Consider the following 25,189-nt stretch of genomic DNA (forward strand, 5'->3'; position numbering starts at 1 on the left):
CTAACAAAATAGAAGAAGAAATTAAAGCGAAATTTAAAATAGTACCAGTAAGATTGAGCAGAAGTGTCAAAGTCAGAAAGTGGAACTGGAGAAAGTAATGACAGATTGACAGATTTGAAATAAAACTCTAAAAGGGTGAGTTTTTAATACCTCAATAGTGACCTGTTATTTCTACATGTCGGGTACACAACCACAGAAAGCAGCTTCACTGTATGTTTTTGTTACCAGGGGCATATCTTTGCATCATATCAGCTGCTGTAAATAGTCAAGGGCATCAAACACGAAATTAAAATGCATCCAAAATGTACTGAAAGCCTGTGATTATGATGATATTTTAACTATTCATGATTGAGCTGGATGATGATGATGGCTGATCACCAGGTTTTATTTTTCTGTCACTTGTTTTGTTGTTTGGTTGTAGTATTTTATTTTCTGTTTTATTTATTCTATTATGATGACTATATCTTATGGATAAATCTGTGTATGGTTGCAAGACAAATTTCCTTTTGGAGAAAATAAAGTTAAAGCTTAAGTTTAAAATGAATTGTTACTATAAAACATTACTAAACATTGTTCTAACCACAATTCAAGCCAATCCTCCTGCAGAGGTCACCAGAGACTCACCAACACAGTCTCTGTGCCTTCTAAAGGACTCCAGCAGAGGGAGCAAATTCATCATATTATGCCCCAGAATGTGTTTTTTTTTTTTTTTTTTTACATCCACAGTTACCAATCAAGTCTAAGAACAGTGAGAAAGTACTTTATATAGCATCAAATTATATCCTAAACTCCTACAAGCAAATTAAGATGTGTCTCTGCTGTTTCACGAGTAGACAAAAGAAGAAATCCATCAGCAGCAGCAAGATGACAGTAATAAAAGCATCACACCCACAGATGTAAATTAAAGCCTGATCAGAGCTGCAGCTGAGCAGCAACTGACTCTTGAAATAAAACATCGGAGTCCTTGTTTATTGATCAGAGTAAAGTTTTAATGTGTCAAAGCAATAAGTCACCGTTTTCTCTGGGCTTTAAAGTATAAAAGAGTAGGCTAATGAGTCTGGACGGGGACTAAATATAGACCTCTGGGGTTTCAGGGTGACATGTGAGAGTGACTCTTTTCACTGTGCACAACTGCAGAGCATCTGTGAAGGTGGGCAGCATGTAGACATGTTTACATACCATGAGTTCAAAGGTTGCTGTAGAAAGTCAGAGGATTATGTAACTGCCACTGTCCCCTGTCTGACCGCATAACCACATTCTGCATTATAGTCTCTTATTACATTTGCACATGTGCACGACAAGACTGTGCTTTTCAGAGACAACAGCTGACCTTCATTCACCTTCTCTGTAATGTTATAAACACAGGTTGAAAAATGTTATTTTTCATACAGATTGAGACATTGTGTGTTTGTTAATTGCTGCATTTTTATTACATATTTGTATTTCTGACAGTTGTCAGTGCAGGCCTCCTGTTCTCAAATGTAAGAACATTTCAGAGGTGACCTGGTTGTCTCTCTGACTGGTTCACCGCCAAATCAATCATGTGACTGCCCTGCACACTTCCCAGTCTTTCTCCCAGTATGGTAACCTTCCCCTGCTAAAATTAGAGCGCCGTCTGCCGAGACATTTAGGTTGGAATAGAATAGAATAGAATAGAATAGAATAGAATAGAATAGAATACTTTTAGTGCCATTGTACATGTACACTGAGATTTAGTGTGCTGTATCGTGCAACAGGAGGATTTAAAAATTTAATATAAATATGAGTTTAGAGAAAAAAGATAAGAAGGCATGGAAAGGAATTAAGATTTTGTTGAGGAGGTTTACAGCTCTGGGATAATAACTGTTCCTCCAGATGATTTGGAGTCTCAGTAAATTTGACAATTTGACACAGCTCACACAGGTTTATTTGTGTGCTAACAATAGTCTTTGAGCACCCATCTGTCTAATGACATAGTAGATTTTTAATGAGGTAAACAGCTATTATTTCACAACCTTATCTGTAAGCTCTGTATACTTCTTATATATGCATAGATCAGCTGAGCAATGAATAGTTGACTTACACAGTTTTACTTCCCTGTGTCATAAGGTGCATTTAAATGGGCTCTTATCTTTCTAATAATAAAGTGTGATGCATTCAGAGGTGGTAAATACTCAACTAAAAGAAATCAGAACATGGCTTCAGGTCAGTTAATTATCAAACAATTGTTAGAGTTATATCATAAAAGCACAAATTGTATTTTGTTTGTTTGTTTGTTTGTTTTTAGTCCCTATTCTTGCCACTCACATCTTTGCATTTAGTTTACAGAATAAATTATAGGGCTGAATCAATAACATCCCATTTATCTTGAATGTCTGCGGAGATGGCACAGTCATGTGATAATGAAATTATTATGAATGTTATTTATTTTATCATCATTGTTATCATAATTTTCAAAAAATAGAATCATAATATTTCTACAAACACAAACTTGAGAGTCACAAAGTCAGACAGGCAAGGTGTTGGTCAGCTTTTAAAGGGGCTTTTAAGGACACCCTTTTAAAGGGGCATGTCAGTGATTTTACTGTTAAGATTATTTGACAGAGATATGCTTACTACTCAGCTTGTGAATACAGTTAAACAATGTCCTCTATGGCTCCGGAGGAAGTTTCCCAAAGTTTGAAAAATAACCTTGTTGATGTCACCAGGGTTATTTGGGAATGGGCTTGCATAGGGATTTTCAAATTTACAACAGAGAGACTGCATGACAAACTAGGGGTGTGGAGTTTGAAAGACATGAACATTTTCCAGGAGTCAACAAATGATGCTACTGATGTACATTGTTGGAAATGTAGGGTCCAGAGTTTTGGGGGCTCGACCTATAATAAGACTAAAAGTCAGGGAATCTCTGCTTCTATTGCATCGATTTTGATGATCTTAAAAAGAAATTCCCTTGTCAGTCCCACAACTGTATAGATATGGTATACTTAATCGCTGGAGTGTCCCTTTAAGCTGTCCAATATTTATTGCACATTATTGTTATTATGTATTTATTATGTTATGTTATTTTTAAACCTATACTGAGGGAACCAATGTACCTTATCTTTACAGTCACTTCTACAGTATGTGGGAGCATTGGGATTGTGAGGGAAGAAATCAAGAACCTACATTTAATGTATAAACTCTGGTGATGGCAGATGGTGACTGTGGCCTGGGGTCGTCCTGACTTAAGAAGCTTAGGGGTCAGGCAGCTCAGGACTTTCTCTGTTGTCTAGACTGTAAAGGGAAAGCTGTTCGCAGTGTTAGTTCAGTCCCCTCCTCAGGGTCTGAGTGGCTCTGACGTAGACCTCAGCGTGTCCCGTCGGGGAGGGGGCAGAAGGGCGGTGCTGTTGCTGCAGCTCACTATATTGCAGGGAGCCTCGGAACGGTTTGCCCTCTCTTCCCTCTGAGTTTCGTCGAGTGTTTCACCGTAAAGTGACTTCGGCCGCAGAGACATGGCTGGATACTTGAAAGTCCTCAGCTCTCTTTCGAGGTCTGCTGGTGCTGCCTTTTCCAGAAACCCCGCGGTGCTTGCGCCGGCTGCAAACTGCCAGACTTTGCAACAAAGAAACTGTGAGTGAAGATAGAGATAACAGGGGTCATCTTCAGCATCATGATGTTGACGGTTAACTGCTACCTATGTGTTAAGATGGCGCTTTTCAGTATGCCTCTAGTTAAATTAGGCAAACTGGTGTAATATTGTCTTAGTAATAGAGTGACAGAATCAACCGTCCGTTTGAAGCCAGTGGCGCCGAGCTAACGCAGCCATGCTAGCCGACCTGTGTGCGCTGCTAGCCAACTGTGATGCTGTTAACAGCTTTAATTGGTTTTTTGAGCTCAGGGGCAACGGTGCTCTGGTAATGTTTGTAGTGTGGTTGGTTAAGTGCGGGTTGTTAAAACAATGAGGCGCCCGTAAACGTCGACAGAGATAGGGGTTGAGACAGCGAAACGTCCGGCCGGGGACAGCGGTCTTTGTCTTCCCGAACCAAACTTTGAGGAACAGCCTGTGGCAAAGTGAAGATATGTGTTGATAAAAATGAATGAACCATTGACTGAATAAAACCCACTGACAACATAAGTGTGATAGGGAAAGTTTTCTCTCCACTGTGCCGCGATAAGAAACAAATAAGTCAAGGAGACTTTCGCTTTTGCAAGAAGCAGCAGCAGATGAATCAAATGAATCTTCCCTTTTTTTTTTGCTGTATGTGCGGAAATGTCATCGCCCGTCACTGAGGCAGAATATACTTTTAACCATCGTTAAAAAACAAGTCAAAACAGGTGTCTAAGTCGAAAATTATGAGTTGCTCCTCAGCCTCCAGCTTATTAGTGCAACTTTTGACTTGGAAAAACTTTTTCCAAGGTCAGCCACAGCATACGAGACTCCACTATAGAGAGCAATGGCTGCCAGTGCTCGATCTGTCCTACATAATATTTTCCATCTGGGTTACATCCAGACTATTGCTAGGAGCCGCATATTTTACCACATCTGACCCTAGCATTTAACTGTAAAACACTGTGTGGCTTGTTACTTTTATGTGTTGTAAAGGTCTACAAATTTCACTTTTTCCTTTTTTCTTTTCAAACTATTGCTAGGAGACCAACCTAAATCTGTTGCTTTTTTTGTCTTTCATTTGGAGCAGGGATCCAGATTTATCACGTGGGCTGTGCAGACATTTCTAAAAGAATTCATACAGCATGAATTTGCAACTTTAAGCTCTGGTATTGCAGATACAAGTCTCTATGCAAAGCATACTAGTACTAACAGTTTGTGTTGATAAAGCAGTGGGTCAGTTGAAGGGCGCTTAGGCTCGGTGTGATTGAACCAATATGTCATTTGAGCTTTGAAGTGTACCTACCTGTCTGTGGGGAATGATAGTTGCACAGGAATGTCTCAGGTAGATAAAACAACTCATGCTCTTTAAGTGAAGTGCACTGCTCTAAAACACAGTGAAAAACAATCCTGTAGATACTTGCAATAGGTGTGAAATATGTGAAAACATCCATTCAAGTGTTTCATTCAGAATCATCTAGGATGGAAATCCTATTCCAGTCTTTGAGACTAAATAAGATGTTTTTCCAGACCAGGAATAGAAGATTGACCCGGTTGATTGCTTCCTTTTTATTGCAGTCACAAGTTGCATTGTCTTTGCCGGCAGTCCTTTGCTGCAATTACATGCCCTTTTAAATTTCACACTGCTCGTAAAATTGGCCAACATGCTGTTTCTTGGCTGTGGATTTACAGAGATGAAAGGTGTAATGTTGCTGTCAGTCCCCAACTTTAATCAACAAACTTCAAAGCCTTGCATTTTCTTTTGTCTGTCTTCAGTTGAATAGTTAATTAACTAACCTTCTTACAAATGTCTTCATTCTTGCCTGCCACATTTTAGTCATTTTGTATAACTTGTGAATGACTTTTCTTGGTGTAAGATTAAAACTGAAAGGGTTTAAGGCCTGTCTGAGTTGAAAGTTAACCACAGAGGACACATAACCAGAGGTTATTCAGGTCATATTGTCAAGGCACACATTGTTTTAGATTGCCTTTGACTACTTGCCACTAATGTGTGGTGCACAGGTAATATTGACTCATAGTAAAAACCTCAGAATCCATCACAGTTCCATTTAAAATTAGTTGTAAGTGCCCTGTGCTACAGACAGGGTATTTAAAACTGCTAAATACTGAAAGTTGGCAATAAATTTCAGGTTAATTCTTATACAGCCAATTGAGTTATGGCAAGGGTTTCAGAGTTTTTATACTCAAATTAGGGTATAAAAAGTGTTTGCTATGACTACTGAACCAAGGCATCATATTGCCACCAGTATAAAAACATTTTGAATGTCCAAATCAAGTCTATAGACTAAAACTATTTGCTTACTCGTCTGTTTTTCCATTTGCTGTTTTTCCATTTGCAGTATATTGTTTGAATATTCCTGTCAAAACCACCACTGCTAAGCTTTGGATTGTAGTATGATCTCCTGTGCAATGCTTTAGATGTACCAAATTATACCTGGTTGGTTGCTTATTTCTACTACTGTCTAGCTTCGTCTCAAGCTCCAGTGCAACAAGGAAAAAAATCTTGCAAACTTATCCCCAATGCATGTGCAAATGATGTGGCAGGCAGGCCCACATGACTTTTGTTTCAGCTTGCCCTTCAGCGTCCAGCATTTGTTGATACGCTCCAAAGTTACATAACCTACTCAGCTCCCTCCTGCGCTCCCCATCCCCCCTGCACTGTGATAGTAGAGTCCTGTTTTAGCAGATTTAGGTTAGAGGAATAAGAAATTATTACTCGCCCATGATGCACTGAGGCAGAGACTCAGCTGTTCCCGTAGTAGATAAAGACGGACAAAATGTTGTTACTGAATCTACAGAAATCCAGTCCACAACCTCTGCTCATGAGATGTTTTTTTTCCTGATAATAACAATTAATATTTCTACTGCCAAGCGCATAAACACCATAAACTGTATGACCTGTACTAGTTTTGAAAAAGTTGATTTCTAGTCACAGTTTGACTGCTTTCAATCCTCAGTACCTCTTGATGAGGAATAGGGCAGCAGCTAGGGATTTTTTAAATTTATTTTTTATGGATTAATCTGTCAACTACTTTCTCAGTTACTCAGTTGGTTTATGAAATGGAGAGAAATGCCCCTGATATTTCTAAAGGTTCTTCAAATTGGTGGTCCAACCAACAATACAAAAGATTTCACAAAGGAAATCAGCACATCATTACAACAGAAGAGATGTAACTATGAGTTACGAAATTATGAAAACAGTGTATGTTCATTTTCTTATTAGTTCTTCACTTATCATTTCACCTCTGATGACAGAATCTCTATACAATTAATGTAAAATTAGGGACAGTGGTCTCTGGTTTCTATTCCCAGTGGAGTAAATTCAGTCATCTCAGAGGAACAAAATAAAAATCCAGACAAAATGATTGTCATAGTTTCCTCTGTCATTTGGCACAGTAGATCATGTGACAAAGTTTCTTAACAAGGCTCAGATGGTGACTTTTGAGCCAATTAAGGAGCATGTAATGTTCACTCTGACCAATAACACTGAGATGTTAATTTTGCTTTTATTTCTTTGTCTGTTTTATGCGTAACATAATTGTAACATAAAGGTCACAATTTACTCCTTGCTATGAGGTTATTTTCAGTGCCTCATGGTCACAGTGTATATGTGGTCTGCAGGGCTCATGTGTCGAATAGAGTGCGAGCTGTTTTGACAGGTGCTGCCAAGGCTTCTTAATCCCAACTAGGTCAAAAGTCTTCACAAACCCACGTGGATTTTTGATTTTTATTAAATTTAAAAGTCTTAACTGTAAGGAAAACTCGACACCTTATTTTTACTTGCAGTATTGTGGGAAGGCTTTGGTAGCGGTGGGGGAGCATTAACTTGGCAGGGAAATCTGAGAGTCACTTGATCCGCAGCACCTCCCCCTGTACTTTTCTATTCACCAAAATGATCCTGCTGGCAGGACACTCGCACTCGGAGCAGAATGAGAGCAGATATGATTAGTGATACTAATTTACGTTGATGCAATAGGAAACCAAAGAAGTTAAGCGATCACTCTCAAAAGTCATTGTTGGCTTGAAGTAAAAAAGCACACTAATTGTTATTAAAGTTAAAATTAGATGTGTTTTACAACACTAACTTGGGGATTGTTTTTTTTTTTAAACATGTAGTAATGTATGAGTTTTGAAAAAAGGTGGGGTTTTTTTGTTGTTTTTTTTCCTGTAACTGGTATTTATGGTCTTTGGAGTAAAACCATGGATTGAATATAAAGAGTAAAATCACTAATCATCTAAGCAAAGATGTAACTATAGACCTTGAATTGGTATTTTCGGATTTGCCGGGTGTAATTTATAATTAGGGTTGCAACAGATTAAAGGTATCCTGTGGAGTTTTTGTCAACTAATCCCACCATAAAGCAGTGTTATAGTTAGCAGGTCCTGATTTTTAAAAAAAATTTTTTTTTTTGGATCACATGCATGCACTCAATTGATAGTGCCATTATTTCATGAACCCAGAATTAGACAGCAGGAAAAAATTTACTTTCAAAAATTGGCTTTGCAAATGTTTTATGAGGAAGACATAAACAATGCATTTTGGTTAGACACTCAGAATTGATAAGTCAGTCTAAAGAAAGCAAGCGCCGTATATCGGGTAATGTTCTAAACATCTGCCACTATCAGGCGCTTATCAAAAACTTTAACAGAATTTTTTTAGGAAGTCAGGCGATTATTATATTGAGTTTTCAATTGGTGTTTGGTTAGGTTTAGGCAACACATCTACTTGGTTAGGTTAAGGAAAAGATCGGGACTCGGGTTAAAATAGACCTTTTAACAACATTAGAAAGCCTTTCTACCAGAACCTCTCTGTGTGACTCATTCAAGTGAACCAGGAGAGGCTAAAACCCAGGTGTAAATAGCCATATTGGCTATTCATCCTGGGTGCAAATAGCATTGTTGGCTATGGGTGCACGTAGCATCTGCGCCGAGAAAATAATGGGCAGATTAATGGATAATAGGATTAATTGTTTGTTGCAGGTTATTTCTGAGACACAGATATTATCAGGCAATGGGAAACAGGAAATGGAAAATGCTGCCTGTCCTCTGCAGATAGCATGAAAACAGGATCTCTTTTTTTCCAATCAATGTAGTTTCCTGTGTTTATAATTGTTGCTCAGGAGTCTTTAACCCTAGAATAAATAAGCATTTTGTTGTGAATGGAAAGTCAGGTATACTCAAACCCCTCTGTATGTATGATGGACAGATGCCGACAAACGCATCAAAGTGGCCCAGCCCGTGGTGGAGATGGACGGAGACGAGATGACCAGGATCATCTGGGAGTTCATCAAAGAAAAGGTGATGAAGTGGCGTTCAGGGGTGGATGGGTAAACACACAAACACTGGTGTGACTCTCAGAGGAGGGAAAGCCCACGCTGGCTGACTCTATTTTTTTTATCACAGACTAACACGTGGTAGTGAGGGGAGGGTCATGTGGAAGATTATGTATGTATGATGCAGGGGAGGAGCTTTTGTGATGTTTCATTCAGTCACTGGCTGATTGCCTCTGGGAGAGAGCAGATGGTGTGTTGGCTCAGCAAGAAAACGTGGAGAAGCATGAGATAAAATCTTTGAATGTTTTCTGACATTTATGATGACAAGTATTTCCTGTTAATGATCCCAGAATGCATTGCATGACAGGTTTTTATTTTTTATTTTTTAGTCCCAGAAGAAAAAAATTACTGGAAATGGTTCTTTTAACGGCAAAACAGTGTACTCCTGTAGTTAGATAAAGCTGTAGATGCTAATTCTTTTATATTTGTTTTGTTTGTTTAGCTCATCCTTTCCAATGTTGCTGTTGAGCTGAAGTATTATGACCTGGGTCTGCCTTACCGTGACCAGACTGATGACCAAGTCACCATCGACTCTGCCCTGGCTACTAAGAAGTACCATGTGGCGGTTAAATGTGCCACCATCACACCCGATGAAGCCAGAGTGGAAGGTTTATTATCCTATTCTAGTTTGAGTAGTTTAGACTTGCACCCCTTGGCTTGCTGCCAGATAGGAATTAATATTCACTGCCAGTCAAAAGTTTTGGAAGACAGTGTAGGGGACTACACAAAGTGTATTTGTCTTACAGTAGATGGTAACATTTTGTGTGTACTCGCAGTAAGTTGAACTGGTTGAACTTCTGTAAAGCTGTAATTGAGTCCCATTAGCGTTTTGCATTTCAAGCCCTTAAATACAAAGACTGAGGCAGAGAATAGTTTAACAGCAGAGAAAATACAAGATATTTACATGAAAAAATACACTATCAAAAAGGTCTCTGGAAAGTGGGAAGAACTCTTGATTAATTGGGGAAAAAAAGCTTAGCATGCTTATGCAGAAAGGAATATCAATGGCATGTTCAGTGAAAAGGGTTTGTTGGTTTCTACACAAGGCTCACTACAACAGACATCAAAACATAAGGAGGTTGCTGCTTTACTACAATTTTTTACTGAGAGGTTACAATTGCTAAAAAGCCCAGTCTGCCACTCCAGTTAATTGATTGATTAATGAACAGATGTTTTAGTCAAATGCCCTTCTTCAATGTGCAAACTAACAGCAGCTGTACGGTGAGCATGCTGCATAGTTAAATGTAGGATGATGGAAAAACATTTGATTGGCAGTGCAGCTCTAGATGAACTGATGCCTGTGTTGGTTTCTAATCCCCAGCATATTTCTTAAAGTAATTTGGATGTTTTTATATATAGAGTTCAGCCTGAAGAAGATGTGGAAGAGCCCTAATGGAACCATCAGGAACATCCTGGGTGGCACCGTCTTCCGTGAGCCAATCATCTGCAAGAACATTCCCCGGCTTGTACCAGGCTGGACGCAGCCCATCACCATCGGCAGACATGCCTTTGGTGATCAGGTGAGTCTCCTCTAAATGCTGAAGAAAATGTAGCAAATCAGCTTATAATGTAATGCTTTTTTTTTTGTTTGTTTTTGTTGTTTTTTTTCCTTCAATTTTTTAAGGTTAATTAAACTTGTTGCCTTTTTTCAACAGTACAGAGCAACGGACTTTGTTGTAGACAAGCCCGGCAAATTCAAGATTATCTTCTCACCTGCTGATGGAAGTGCAGGCAAGGAATGGGAGGTCTATGACTTTCCTGCTGGTGGCTGTGGAATGGGCATGTACAACACGGATGAGGTGAGAATACATTTAATGGAAGGTTGGAGATGCTCTCAATGGTTGTTGTTGTCAACAACTCCCATAAAATAAAAACAAACTGCAACATCATGTTAGTCCCTCTCTGAATACTTTTTGATTACCCCACCGTGACTGTGGCTCCCATCCCCAGGTCCATTTTTTTCCTACTGCAGATGTAAATGTTGTTAAACGGGTCAGGAATAAATACTTTCATTTTTAAAAACGGGTTTAGAAAATGGGCAAAACAGGAGTAAATAGTGTATTTATTGACCCCATTTGCTGCCATTGAATTTGTGCACTAGTGAATATTATGGCAATGTACTGTATGTGCGATCAACTCCAAATAAACTGCAGTGCCCATTTTCATAATAACAGGAGCATGTCGCCCAGCACAACCGTGTTGCTCATTGATGTGTTTTAATAGTGTTTTGACAACAGTGGAGCTCTATGTCAACAATAAGAAATTACTTTAAGTTATTATCACCTCAAGACAAAAGATTCCCCTTCTGTGCTCTATGTAAATGTTGTGTCTTAAAAACCACTCTCTGCATAAAAGAAAACAAAAAGTCCCACATACTTGAGTAAGATGCCGGTCAGATTTGAAATGTCTCCCTGCAAATGAAGTGCCGTAGGTAAAGGCTACAAACGGTGTGTGGGACCTTTTCTTCATTTTTAAAGCAACAAGCTTTAAAAATATTCATAAAAACCTCCTTTAATTCATACGTTTATTTGGATTGTTGGTACTTAGGCTGTAATCCCTCATTACTATGACACTGCAATACCTAAGCTTCATTTTTTTTTATTTTTTTTATTTTTATTTACTTTTTCATGCTTGAAGATAACCTGATAGTGCTGTTAAATTCTGCCTAAGGCTTTTTGTAAAATTAACACAACACTTGCTGCAGTAGACTAACCACTTTTCAACCTGCTTCGCTACTGTTTTGGTTGCTTTCGTCTGAGCGGGTGTGTTTAATTTAACAACATCAGAGGTCATAGTAGGTGACTCTCAATTTGTCAAGAGGACGGTTGTTAACCTCTTTACTACTGATAAAACCTACAGCATTCATGAACAGTTTTTATTTTTCTTCCAACAGTCTATTACAGGCTTTGCACACAGCTGCTTCCAGTATGCTATTGGCAAGAAGTGGCCCCTGTACATGAGCACAAAGAACACCATTCTTAAAGCCTACGATGGCAGGTTTAAAGACATCTTTCAGGATATCTTTGAAAAGTGAGTGTCCTCTCTCGTGGTTTGATTGGTCCCCTTTTTGGCTTCACAAACTCATGAGTTTATTTAAAACTTTAATTTTTTTTTGTTCATATTTTTGTTGACATATTAACACGATAGTATTTGTTTTTGTACATGTATACACTTTATTTAAGTATTTTTGAAAATCGAAGAAAAAAAGTCGCTTTAGATTGTATTTGCTTTCTACAGGAACTACAAGCCTGAGTTTGACAAATTGAAGATCTGGTATGAGCACAGGCTTATTGATGATATGGTCGCCCAAGTGCTTAAGTCTTCTGGAGCCTTTGTGTGGGCTTGCAAGAACTACGATGGAGATGTTCAGTCTGATATCCTTGCACAGGGTGAGATATTTGGAAAACTCCTCTGCCTCTTCGGAAATTATGTTCCCACAAAATAGTGAAACCTACAAGTGCTTGAAGCACTCGCCAGTTTTTGAGCAGTTGTGGGTTGCACTAAAGCAGGATTTTGTGTTTCCCGTTATAGGTTTTGGCTCTCTGGGACTGATGACATCAGTTCTCGTGTGCCCTGATGGCAAGACTATTGAGGCTGAGGCTGCCCATGGCACTGTGACCAGGCACTACCGTGAGCACCAGAAGGTTAGTAACCATCACAGTTCTGTCAGTCCTCTATTGGAAAGCATCTCAGCTGGGTAACAAAACAGAAAATGTGAGAGGCCAAATTATGGCGTAGCAAACACACCATGCAATCTGTGGAGTTATACTGCCATCATGTGGTGAAAATCGAGAGTAAGAAGTATCCATAGATGCCCAATACTAGCATTACAATTGATGCTCTGCATTCAGAATTATTTATAAGAATACCTGTCTTGTAGTTAAAAAGCTAACATTGTCCTCAACTTTACTTTCAGGGAAGGCCGACCAGCACCAACCCCATTGCCAGCATTTTTGCCTGGACCAGAGGCCTGGAGCATCGTGGCAAACTCGATGGCAATCCCGACCTTATAAAGTAAGAGAAGTATAATATTATAGCAAACATACTGACCCTTGGATGAGACATGGCTTTTCTTAATGTCTTTGTTTGTCTGCAGGTTTTCCCAGACACTGGAGAGAGTTTGTGTCGAGACTGTCGAGAGCGGTACAATGACCAAGGACCTCGCAGGCTGCATCCATGGCCTTTCCAAGTAAGTTTATTTCCCAGTTAACGCTTTAGTTTTACTACTTAAAAAGATCATGGTGATGATGATGGTTCACTCAATGGTCATTTCATGAGACACACCTAGTTTTTGCCACTATTCATTAGTTTTGTTTACAGATCATCCTCATTGATTCAGCTACGTGCTGAAAATATCCAATAGGGATCTTAATCCACTCGGTGTCATGCAGCACGTCCGTGAAAGCACACCCTTAACAAGTTCAGTTAGGATGGAGTCATCATTGCATCAAATAACAAACTTAAATGTCTTTGGTGTACTGCATGGTTACACAACTAACCATGTTTTACCTGGGAGGCGTCTGAGGGTGTAAGGAAGGGTCTGGCCCCAGAGAACTCTAAAAATAAAGAGTGGAAAACTCTTGGTACCTATGTAACATCACACCTAAAAAACGTAGAATAAAAGGCATGAGGGAAACTATTGTGGAGATAAGGTTTCTGTTTGCACTGGACATAGTCGGTAGAAAATTAGGATATTATTAGGAACATTGAAGGTCCAATATTTCATTTAATCCATGATGGGGAATATGATTAAACTGGAGCTAAAAGCTTTTTTAAAAAGCAAAAATACCAAACATAACCATCGTTTCAGCCTCTTACTTGGGGATGTGCTTCTAACTGTATGTTGAACATCTTTGTGTTTTGGACTGTTGGTGAGACAAAACAAGAAAATTTGCCGATGTGACATTGGCCTCTGAAAAATTGTAAATGTAAGAGCATTTTTTATTTTTTTATTTTTTTACTGTAGTCTGACATTTTATAAACCAATTAATTTGAGAAGATAACTTGTAGATTTATCAGTAATGCAAATAATCATTAGTTGCAGGTCTAATTTGAATTATGTATCGTTTAGTCCATGAAGCATCTTCATGTTTTGGGACATTAAGCCTATAATTGCACTTAAAATAAATAATGATTAGTGCTTTTACAGGCAGATCTCCTTCTTTTAACTTTAGATGAAAATATTCCCTTTGATTAGACCACCACCATCAGCGTGAAACACTTACATAAGACGGAGTGTTTCTTACCCTGATTCTAATCTGCCAGCATGTAATACAGGTTGGAAACTTGAAACCGTGCCCCAAACATGCCCTCATCTTTGAGCATGTTTGAGAAGTTTCATGCCCCTGCCAGAGAAGTACTGTTTTTGTTACTGTTAATTTGTTTGTTAGCTGAATATCTGAAAAACACCGCTGATATCAATGAAGTTTGGAATGTGAGGCCGTGGTCCAAGAAAAAATTGATTGGTGTTTTTGTTGCAGTTCAAAATGTGGATCCAGGAGATTTTAGAGGATTCTTAATATCATCATCAAAAGTGCATTTTTGCGTATTTCAAATGAACATTTTCACATGAATGAAGAAGAACAAACTGCACATGTATTGCATGATTGTCCATCTAGATCCAGGTACAGATGAAACATTTTTTGAAAACATTTTATTAAACCCTTACTTAAGGGTTGGGCAGCCCTGGTGAAGGTACTGTATGTGCTGTCTTGTTCACCAACTTGTTCCTGCACATGACTGATATCTTTTCTAGATTATTTATTAGTTGCTGCCCTGTCTCTATCTTTTTTTCTTTCAAGAATTTTTCATCCATTAGACATTGCAGCTTACACATCTGCCAATGATTGGATGTTATTTTTGTTGATGAAGGCGTTATTCTCTGGACACTAGAGACACGTAAATACAGGAGGACAGCTATGTTTAAAAATGATACAATTGTAGTAGCGAGTCATACTGTGTTTAATAAAGTTGCTAATATTTTAGTAATGATAATGCTTTTATTAACCAGCAACATTAAACAATGCTAAACCCTAATAAAAAAAAAAAAATATATATATATATATATATATATATATATATATATATATATATATATACTTTTTTTTTTTTTTTTTTTTTTTAATAATAATTGTATTGCTGTTGTGTTTTATTGTCTTGTTTCCCCAAGCGTAGCATTGAAATTTCTGATCTGCTCTGTCTTATCTTCTCAGTGTCAAGCTGAACGAGCACTACGTCAATACTACAGACTTCCTCGATGCCATCAAGACAAATCTGGATAAAGCCCTCGGCAAGTGAAGGAAGAATATAGTTGGCCTGGAGATGGCAATGTCACTCTTCTGTTTTTTGTACCTCATTTTTAACTTAAAGGTCAATAAATCCACTTGCATTTTGTCTGAAGGAAAAAAAAGTACTGTCTATGGGATTATTTAGTGTTCTATTAGGTTATTAAACAGTTGAGAGATGTCCTTCCACCTGATGCCTCCCTCACAATCTGTCCTCTTATTTACAAGGTTTTATTTTTGTAATGTGAAATACTGTATTCAGTACTGTGTAATGCCTTGGGCAGGACTGAAGCCTGTGTCAAACATATTTGCCAATAAACCCCTTGTTTGATTCACTTATTACTAGTATTTTTCTCTTTGAACAACAATGAAAGTGCAACCATTTTTTTAAAGGTAAATAAATTTATTATTTTACAGTATTGTCTGGTACACAACATTGTACATAACATTTCTATCCACATTATCTCCACACTAATGTCTAATACAGAAAGCCATTGAAGCTGAACATCTTCCCCTTTGTATCATCACTGAAACAGCGATGAGTGAACACAGAAGCTGAGAAACGCACAAAAATGAGCATTTTTATTATAAATGCGCTATATCAACATTGCAAATGGATACCTTGTTTGCAGGTTACAAGTTTGAAAAGCTAAGCACTGGGAAACTGAATATATTGAGCATTTCCCAAATCATTTTCCATGAGGTCCATGGCCCTGTCACATGTTGGGAGGTTGTCGTTCATCACTCGAGACCAGTGTACAGCATGATGGATGGCACGCTCTCGCAGACACACTGGGGCACTTAATATTTCTGTCCGAGTTTTTTGGGACAATTCTTGTTGAGATTCATCCATTCAAAAAAACAAACAAAAAAAAAACAACTGCAATGTGAATGCAGGGTTTGCATTGCTTTTGAAAAATACTGCAGTCTTGTGAAGACGTGTTTAGGGGAAAATGGTGAGGTTTGTTGAAAGAGAAGCTGTACCACAGTCCGTTCTCTGTGGTAATCTTTTGAAGAGATCTACAGATGGGTGGGAGGGGAACCTGAATGCAATTTCATGAGGTCTTTGACTGGACCCCAAGAAATCCAATGTACCATCTCTACACAACATCAAGGAAAAGAGACTGACATTGCCCATAGCTGCAAGATTTGATCCAATTCTTTGGTAAAGGGGTCCTATCCATCAAAAAGGGTATTTTGAATTTCTTTTCATTAGTATCTTAAAACATTCCACAGAAACAATTACATTCATAGACTAGAGATCAATACAGGGTGATGCTTGTTAATGCAGAAACCTAAAAAGTAGACACAGTGGTCCTCAGTGCAACGCACTGATTACAGTACCAGCCAACATACAAGAGGACTGATACATTCTGTACAATAATATACAATAAAACACAGATTGCAAATCCAATGGAATTTCAATCGTTTCTCAGACCTCAAATTTAATTTCACAGTATAAATCAAAGTGAATTGTTAACCTTTGCAACTTGAAAAGCTTTGGCAAGTGAAAAGAGGAGTAACACTTGTTCCCTTCTTTAACCCTTCACCTTAGTTTACCCCAGCAGCCTGAGAGGGACTGCAATTGTCTGAATGAGTAAGTGCAGTATAACATCACCATATGTTTTTATGCTTGTAGCTAAAAATGTGCTTTTCCAAATTAGGCTCAGATGATGTTCCTGTTTTTTTAGCAACTGACAACATATACGTATTTATATAGATTTATTTAATTTTTTTTACCTAAATGCTCCTATTTTTTCTTTATTTTCTCAAATATAATATATGTATTCAGTAGATTTGCAGTGTTTTAGAGGTGAAAAATATGTAATCAGGTAAAAAGTATACATTTCCAAATTTTGTAGCATTACGAGTGATTCCAGTGCATATGAATGTGCAGTTTGCTGGGATTCTTCATGTCCTTGAAGAACAACCCAAACACTATGCCTTTAACAACAACATCAACAAAAAACAAAACAAAAAAAGAATCCTGTTTTCATTAGTTCACACTTGTATTCAATTTGGGGTCATTTTAATAATTCATGCAGTACTGAAGCGCCCTGTGCCCTTCCCATAGGTGCTGTAATACTCCATTTGAGATAGTTTAGCAATGTCCGGTGTGTTGTTGTTGTTAGCCCGGTTTTCTCGCTCACTGAATTCAAAGCTCTCCTCCTCATAGTCCTCTTGGCCTTCTGTGTCTTGGGGGGGTTCTGAAGAAAGAAACAAAGACGCAAACATGAACCCACTCTGTCCTTAATAACACTTACAGAGCCCCTCCTAAAGACACACGGCCTCACTGAGGACAGCCAGTAGATTGCCCCTCCTCCCCTGCCTCAGTATCAGTCTCCGCTGATAGAGACAGGCATGTCTAATCCAGGCACTTCTATATTTACTAAACACACAGGGAGGGAGTGACAGAGAAACATCAAAACACTTGGCCACTAGATTACAGTACATGCTGAGTCAAAGTGCATTAGGGACAGACTGAGTGACAATAATGCGACATGAAACCCACTGAGAAGTCCCAATAGGAAATTTGCCACACATAAATCATCAACAAATTCAAATTTCATCATCAAGTAGCTGCATCTATTTCAAAGTAGAGAGTGTAATTAAGGACAGCTGATGAAGCTACTCACCTTGTCCATCTATTGAGGCATCCATGATGCCATGTTTGACCTTCATGTGTCGGCTAAGGTTGCCCTTCAGGTTGAACTTGCTGGTGCAGTAAGGGCACTTGAAGGGCTTGCTGCCGGCATGGAGATGCATGTGGCCAAGGAGGTTGTACATTCTGTTGAACGACTTTCCGCACACCTGACATACAAGAGCACAACAGTTAGTAACCCCATGGGACCGAGTTTGACTTGATGTAAAAGTCCACTTGCTTCACTCACCTTGCATTTGAAAGGCTTGACCGGCAGGTGGACAATCATGTGTGTTTTAAGAGTCTGCTTCTGGACAAAGGTCTTGAAGCAGACGTGGCATTGGAAGGGCCTCACACTGGCATGGATCAACATGTGTCTCTTCAGGTTGGCAGACAGGGTGAACTCTCTGGCACAGACGTCACACTTGAATTCTTTCATACCCTAGGGGGAAACAAAATAAATTGTTTGGTTCTTCTAATTAATTTGGCTAAGTATATGGTTTAGAGGAAAATATATAATGAATCATAGGGAGGAAACATAAGTTGCTTCCGTGTGTCGCGTGTGTTTTCAGCATTTGCATTCTGGCTTTTGATCCAACTCATGTAGATTACATTAGCCCCCCCAAGTGTTGAAAGATGGAGTGGAAAAAGTCTAACAAAGGAAAGAATAAACTTTCATTTTTTGTGTTTCTTTTAGTTTAATATTAAACAAAAGCAAATGCCTGAAAAGGAATGTTTTTTTCCTATAGAATAAAACAGACTGTATTGAAATGGAGAGAAAGACCAGAGTGAACCATGAGACAAAGGGAAGTAGCTCTCCGAATGTCACACAACACAAAACACATGCAAGTGGGGGGTTGAGCCACACAAAACAACTCAAGGCCTTTGATGACTATGTTTACAAAGCAACTGGTTTTGGAAAAAAAGACTGATGCAAGTGTGCAGTATGTCCTCCATTTTTTTCTATGAGGATTCATACAGATGACTGAGTGAAAGAAGCTAAAATATTTCCCTCATTTCGTAAATTCCTTATATGGTTAGAATTTGTTTTTCTGTGTTTTAAATAAAGGTTTAGTGATGTTGTATGGTTGCATGAGGCCTGTCCACTTTTGGTTTGGCTTTGATCATATAAATTTGTAGACAAAGGCACATCACCATGTTTCAATACCTTAAGTGTGAGGGCGTGCGCTGCCAGTACCTTGTGAGTGAGAGCGTGTTGTCGGAGGTGGTGGATCTGGACAAACTCCATGCCACACTCGGGGCAAACGTAGGGCCGCACGTTCTGGTGCTTCATCAAGTGGTTCTGCAGCTGGCTGCGGTAAGCGAAGGACTTGTGGCACTCTGTGCATTGGTATGTGGTAGGGCCCTGATGGCTGGTCAGGTGGCGCTTCAGGTGCGCGTAGGTCGGGAACTCCAGACCACACTGGGTGCAGACGTGGCACTGACCATTCTCGTGTTTGTTCTCGTGGGTCCTTAACTCACTGGGGTAAGCGAAGCCACGGCCGCAGAAGCGACAGCTGTAGGGCTTGACGTCAGAATGCTGTAGCATGTGCCTCTTCAGGTGGCTGGTCTGCGTGAAGGCCTTCTCACAAACTGTGCACTTGTGAGGTCGGGTTCCCTGGTGGGTGAGCAGGTGAGTCTGGAGGTGGCTCGGCTGCTTGAAGAGTTTTCCACAGTGTAGACATTCATGGGGCTTAATTCCGTTATGGCCCAGGATATGAGTGACAAGGTTGTATTTGGATGTGTAGGACTTCTCACACATGCGACACTTCCAGCGTTTCAAACCCTCTCCCACATCTACGCAGTAAGATTCATCGATCTGTACGTTGATGTCCAGCCGGTCAATCTGCATTCGCCTGGCAAGACCCTCTGGGTCTGACCACAGCATGGCCTGGCCGTTCTCCTCATACTCCCCTGGCAGGGGCATGTCAGCCGACTCATAGGCCACCTCATTGGACTCGTAATATCGGCTCTCCAGAGGACTGCCAGTGTCTCCGCCGGTCTTAAGGTTTAGTGCTTCTTCCTCTTCTTCCTCCGCCACCACCAGCTCCTCTTCCTTCCTCTCTCTGTCTCTACGAGAGCTTTCCTCTTGTTCCTGTTCTGGTTGTCCGTCTGTCTGTGGCCTGGGTGTATCTCTCACACATGACACACAGTTTCCGCAGGCCTGCTCTTCTTTCAGAGACTCTTGTTGGGTGAGTGGATCCTCCGACTTGCCAGGAGTACGCCTGCTGTTCATGTGAATGCAGGAAGGAGGGGTATCAGTGTCAAGTCTTTCACCTTTAACCTGAGCCTGCGGACTTGGAGCTTTGTGTGGATGACCCTCTAATTCTCCTTCATTCCTGAGCCTTTTGGTCCTCCCACGGGGCCCGGGCCGTCTTCTTTCACTACAGTGGGGCTGGGGCTCCGGCTCCCCAGCAGGCTCAGCCAGGTAGTCCCCGTTGGCCCCTATCAGCTGGTCAGCGTACTCGTACTCCATTGCCTCAGGTGGAGGAGGAGGGCACTCTCTGGGCTCCCCAGTGTAGAAGCCATTAGGAGCAATGGTGGCCCCAAAGATTTCATTCTGGGAGATGAGGCCAAGAACAGCTGCCTGAGCCAGAGATAGCACCACCACAGGCTCCGTCTGCGTGCCCACATCCACTTGGCCTTCAGTCATCTTGGGGTAGGTACGCACCAAGCGGCTACTCTCCTCCTCCTGGAAGAAAACATACAACATAAGTCAGAAAAAGTAGAAGCAATAATATATCTCTGTGTTTAGTTTTTTTTTTTTTTATTATTATTCCGTTGTTACAAAACCCGCCTTTCACAATGTTTCCTCATATAACCCCATTTCCCCATTGTAGCCTCATGATATTGGTAACGTTCCTATTAATACAAACAAAAGGTTTTCTGTGGCCGTAATATTGAAATGCTGATGTTATTTAGTTTTGACACTATAAGCTATACAGTCTTCTTTCCCAAGACTCAAGGAGACTACTAAGATCATTTTTTTCAGGGTAACTCTGTGAAAGCTGCATTCGGACTACGCCTTTTTTCTTTGCTCTGAATCCACAGAACATTAGATTTAGAAGATAAAGCAGATCTGTGTTAGCACCCCACTTCCTTCCTTGACAGGCTTTAGAATAATAAAGAACACAACAAGGGATGCAGGTCCAGCCAGGAAGTTGACTTCCGTGGACTGTCCTCAGCACTTCCTGTGGGGTCCCGGGGCAGCCTGGCTGACCAAAGTCAGCTCATCACTGGAGCTATCTGTCCCATTCATGAGGAGCAAAGTGTCTCAGCTTTACACTCAGAGACTCTCCCTGTAGCCGACTTCATAATGCCTGCCACACTGGGCTTCCTTAACAAGATGATATATGCCAGCAGGCAGTCTCATATCCATAACAGACATTCGATTGAGCTTCGAGCTCATTCTGTATTCCAGACCGATGCATAAGACTTGCTAACATAATTGTATGGTTCGGAAGTGTTTCAGACCCACATGCACATGTTTACCCTGCCGCATGTGAAAGCGGAACAGTGAAACTGTGAGGAAAAAATTGTGGTATGATCAAACTGACTCTCTGTGGTAAATGAGAAGTGAGTATTTGTAGGCCACTGGTTTCAGGTGAATCTAACTGGTATGAAATGTATAGAGAACAGCTCTCACTCCTGCTTTCTTTTCAGACTATACACTAGTCTTCACTCTGTGCCATGCAAGCAAGAGCTGCCTCCTTTCCTGACAGAATACAAAGAGAAAAGAAAAGAGTAGATGGAGAAAAGGGAAAAAGGAAGAGGAGATAGTGATATTGCAGGAATAAAGGTGTGTGTGTATCTATGTGTGTGCACATGTGTGAGTGTGTGTGTGTGTGTATGTGTGTGTTGGGAGAGGGGAGTAGACCTGGATGCCCTGATAACCACGTCATTTATAATTACTGCTTTTAAAGTAGTCAGACAGAGACAGACTGTGTGTTTGTGAGAAAGAAAAGGAAAGAGACTGGGTGTGTATTTGAAAGCGTGTATGTGTGTGTCTGTGTGTGTGTGTGTGTGTGTGTGTGTGAGAGAGAGAAAAGAGAGGGAGGGAGGTATGGAGAGAAGGAGAAAGAGCTGTGGGCGGGGGAGGAGTGGAGGGAGGGAGACGGAGAGAGAAATGAGATGGAGGGGCTGAAAGATAAAGAAAGAGGGGAGGAGAGGGAGGGGAGGGAAGGGGAACGAGAGATTGAGTGAGCATGTGAGAGGAGGGAAGAGAGAAAGGAAAAGGAGTGGGAGGGGGTGTGCGGGAGGGGGGGGTGTGCGGGGGGGGGCCGGAGAGAGACAGAAAGACAGAGTGAGTGAGTGAGTGAGTGAGAGAGAAAGAGGGGAAGGAGGGAGGGAGGGAGGGGAAGCTGAAGAGAGAAGAAAAAAGCACAGCAAAATGAAAGGCTGACAAAATGAAAGAGAAAAAGACAAATGACAAGGAGACAGGGAAGGTAGGGTAGTAATTGCAAGAGTCCGTACTTTCACATTTAAAGTTGCAACTGAAAGACACCTAAGGACAAACAATTAGAGCGGCAGCAGAAAACGTGCGGCAGAGACAGAAACACAACTCTTATCTTTTTTAAAAGATGTTCCCACTGCGGTACTCATATGAATGTGAAAAGTAATCAGGCTTTCCCCTCAAACTCACGCACAGACATGAGTGTAAATACCTCACCAACTAACTGCAAAACAACTAAGCACCCCCCCCCATACACACACACACACACACACACACACACACACACACACACACACACACACACCCCTAACCCTTAATGGCAACACGTCTTTCTGCATCTTTAGCTTTCAAACTCACCACATTGTTCCTGGAGTGATGTTTGAGGTGTTTCAGGGATCTCATCCTTCAGGAGAAATGAGTGGAGTAAAAAAATCCACCTCCTATTTATATCTGTGGGAGAGTGGGGCGGTCCCACGGCTCATCCTCCTCCTACTGTTGCTGTTATCAGAACTGACTGTGCCTGCCCCCCTCCACCAGCCCTCCACCCCACCACACACACACACACACACACACACACACACACACACACACACACACACACACACACACACACACACACACACACACACACACACACACACACAGACACACACACACACACACACACACACACACACACAGCATCACCCCATTTCTTTCTCTTCCTCCCACCCTCTCCTTCCCATCTCACTTCTCTTTCTCTCCTCTTTTCTCTTACAAACACACACACACATCTTATCTCCCTTTCTCACTACATACAATTTAGCATGACCCTTCAACACACATTTCTCTTTAAGGCACACAGAGACACAAGCTCTATCTTTTCTTGATCACACTTTATACTTTGCATTTCCTTTTTTTTTCATGAGCGTGTGCTCAAACGCACAAACAATTATAAAATCAAGTCAGTAGTTCCTCTCTGTGCGTGCAGACAGATATATGTGAATTTACGCACACACAAACATGTTTATATAGATGTATGTAAGCAGCTACACTCAGAGGCACGTACACACTTTCACAACATGCACAAACACTCAGAGAGACTATGGGTGGAGGTGCGTCTGTCAGTAGCAAAACAGTCAGACAGATAATGTCTGAGAAATGCTAAAATTTTAACTTTCCAGAGACCGTGTAGTTTGCTGCCATTATTTCTAGATTCAAACTAATTAACTATTGAGACAGCCTGAAGTATACTGTCTGAGAAATTCAGAAGAAAAAAAAATTGAGTGACAAAAGAAAAGAGAAGGAGAAAGAAAGGAGAGAAAAGCAGTTAGGAGAGAGGGAGGGAGGGAGACAGACGTGGGGGAGAAAGAATAAGGAAGAAAGAAGCAGAGGGAGGGGGAGTGAAGCTGAGTGGAGGAAGAGGAGGGGGGTGGGGGGGTGGGGGGTTGGGGGGGTGTGAGAGAGACAGAAAGAAAAAGGGAGAGAGGAAAGAGAGCCGGGGTGGGGGAGGGAAGAAGAGAATGCAGCAAAAAGGAGGAAGAAGGGAAAGGAGAGACGGGAAGGGAGGGGGGGAGGGGGGGGGGGTTGAGGCATAAGAAAGGATGTGGCAAAAGAAAGAGAAAGAAAGAATAAAAGAGAAAAAAAGAAAGAGGGGAGGGGGAGTGGTGGAGGGGGGGGGTTGGGGATGGGAAGAGAGATAGAGGGAGGGTTGAAAGAAAATGCAGTGAAAGAGAAGAGCGGAGGAGGGGGGGCTGTGGTGGGGGGGGCAGGAGGAACGAAGGAGAGAGAAAAAGAGAGAAGAAAAAAGGGGGATGGTGGAGTGTGAAAATAAAAAAGAAGAGTCCATCAGCAAGAGAAAAGAGAAAAAAGGGGGGGGGTGCAGAATGAAGGAGAGGAGGAGGAGGAGGAGGAGGGGAGGGGGGGTGAGAGCAAAGGGAATGGAGAGAGGAAAGGAGATAGAGAGACGGAGAGAGTGAGGAAAAGGAAAAACAGCAAGGGAAGACATTAACTATTGAACTTCCAGATTTCTTTCAGGCTGTGTTGAGAAACAGTGCGGCAGAGTACCTGCGGGCTAAGTACAGGTTGTGTGCTTAAGTAGTCGGCACTGAAGATGATCCTGATAATTAGACAGGTATTCTATTATACCAGAGCTTACCTTACCTTTTAACTAGTAAACAGGAGGGGGGGGGTGTTGTTTTAAACATATATCTATAGGTGCAGGCGAGCGTGACAAACATTGTGTGGACACATGCCAATTGTGACTGTGAGGCTGAGGACTGTGCATAAACATTTCCTACTAAATAACAGGAAAGGGCAAACCTTGAAAACCTTGATCAATCATCAGCGGCTGGGAGTGCTGCGAGAATGAGAAAGATAGAGAGAAAGGGGAGCGGAGGGGGAGGAGGGAGAGATAGGGAATGAGAGTGAGCGCGAGGGAGGGGGGAGAGACAGAAAGAGAAAGAGATTGAGTGAGGGTGTGAGTGAGGGGGAGAGATAGCAGGAAGTCGAGGGAGAGAATGGGAGAGAAAATAGAAGGAGAGCAAGGGAAGAAACAAAGAGATAAGAGGCTGAAAGACAAAGAAACCACATGGAAGAAACAACAAGGGACACGTACATAAAACAACACAGAACTAGCCTATGGGGAAAATGAAAAAGACACAGACAACAAAAGTTTGGGGAAGAAATACACTGGCTCCTTTCCAGGCCTGAATCTTCATAACAGCAAAACCTGCTTGCCTGTCCATTTACTTTGGGTACATTTGTGTGTGTAGGGCCACGGAAAGCTAACAGTGGAGACGGCTGCGATAGATAATAAGCGTAAAATTTCATTCAGTTCTTAGATTTCTACAGGTTCCTATGTACATATGAGACAGAGAGAAAGAGAGTGTGAGGGAAGTAAGCCATTGC

General features: G+C 40.9%; 2 protein-coding genes across 2 annotated transcripts; one reads left to right on the top strand and one right to left on the bottom strand.

The window, feature by feature from the left end:
- The first annotated feature begins 3,379 nt into the window (after positions 1-3,379).
- Positions 3,380-15,545, top strand: idh2 (isocitrate dehydrogenase (NADP(+)) 2). The gene is made up of 11 exons (XM_056386943.1): positions 3,380-3,591; positions 8,796-8,887; positions 9,365-9,530; positions 10,282-10,442; positions 10,578-10,721; positions 11,816-11,952; positions 12,160-12,311; positions 12,454-12,566; positions 12,839-12,936; positions 13,019-13,111; positions 15,135-15,545. The coding sequence occupies exons 1-11, from the start codon at positions 3,474-3,476 to the stop codon at positions 15,217-15,219; spliced, it is 1,359 nt and encodes a 452-aa protein (XP_056242918.1). The 5' UTR covers positions 3,380-3,473; the 3' UTR covers positions 15,220-15,545.
- A 217-nt stretch (positions 15,546-15,762) lies between these two features.
- znf710a (zinc finger protein 710a) lies at positions 15,763-22,864 on the bottom strand. Its single transcript, XM_056386942.1, has 5 exons — positions 22,658-22,864; positions 19,046-20,539; positions 18,098-18,289; positions 17,843-18,017; positions 15,763-17,413 (listed from the first exon to the last, which is right to left on the bottom strand). The coding sequence occupies exons 1-5, from the start codon at positions 22,700-22,702 to the stop codon at positions 17,244-17,246; spliced, it is 2,076 nt and encodes a 691-aa protein (XP_056242917.1). The 5' UTR covers positions 22,703-22,864; the 3' UTR covers positions 15,763-17,243.
- Positions 22,865-25,189: the final 2,325 nt, after the last annotated feature.

This window comes from Seriola aureovittata, chromosome 10, assembly GCF_021018895.1.
Source record: "Seriola aureovittata isolate HTS-2021-v1 ecotype China chromosome 10, ASM2101889v1, whole genome shotgun sequence".
Lineage (NCBI taxonomy): Eukaryota > Metazoa > Chordata > Actinopteri > Carangiformes > Carangidae > Seriola > Seriola aureovittata.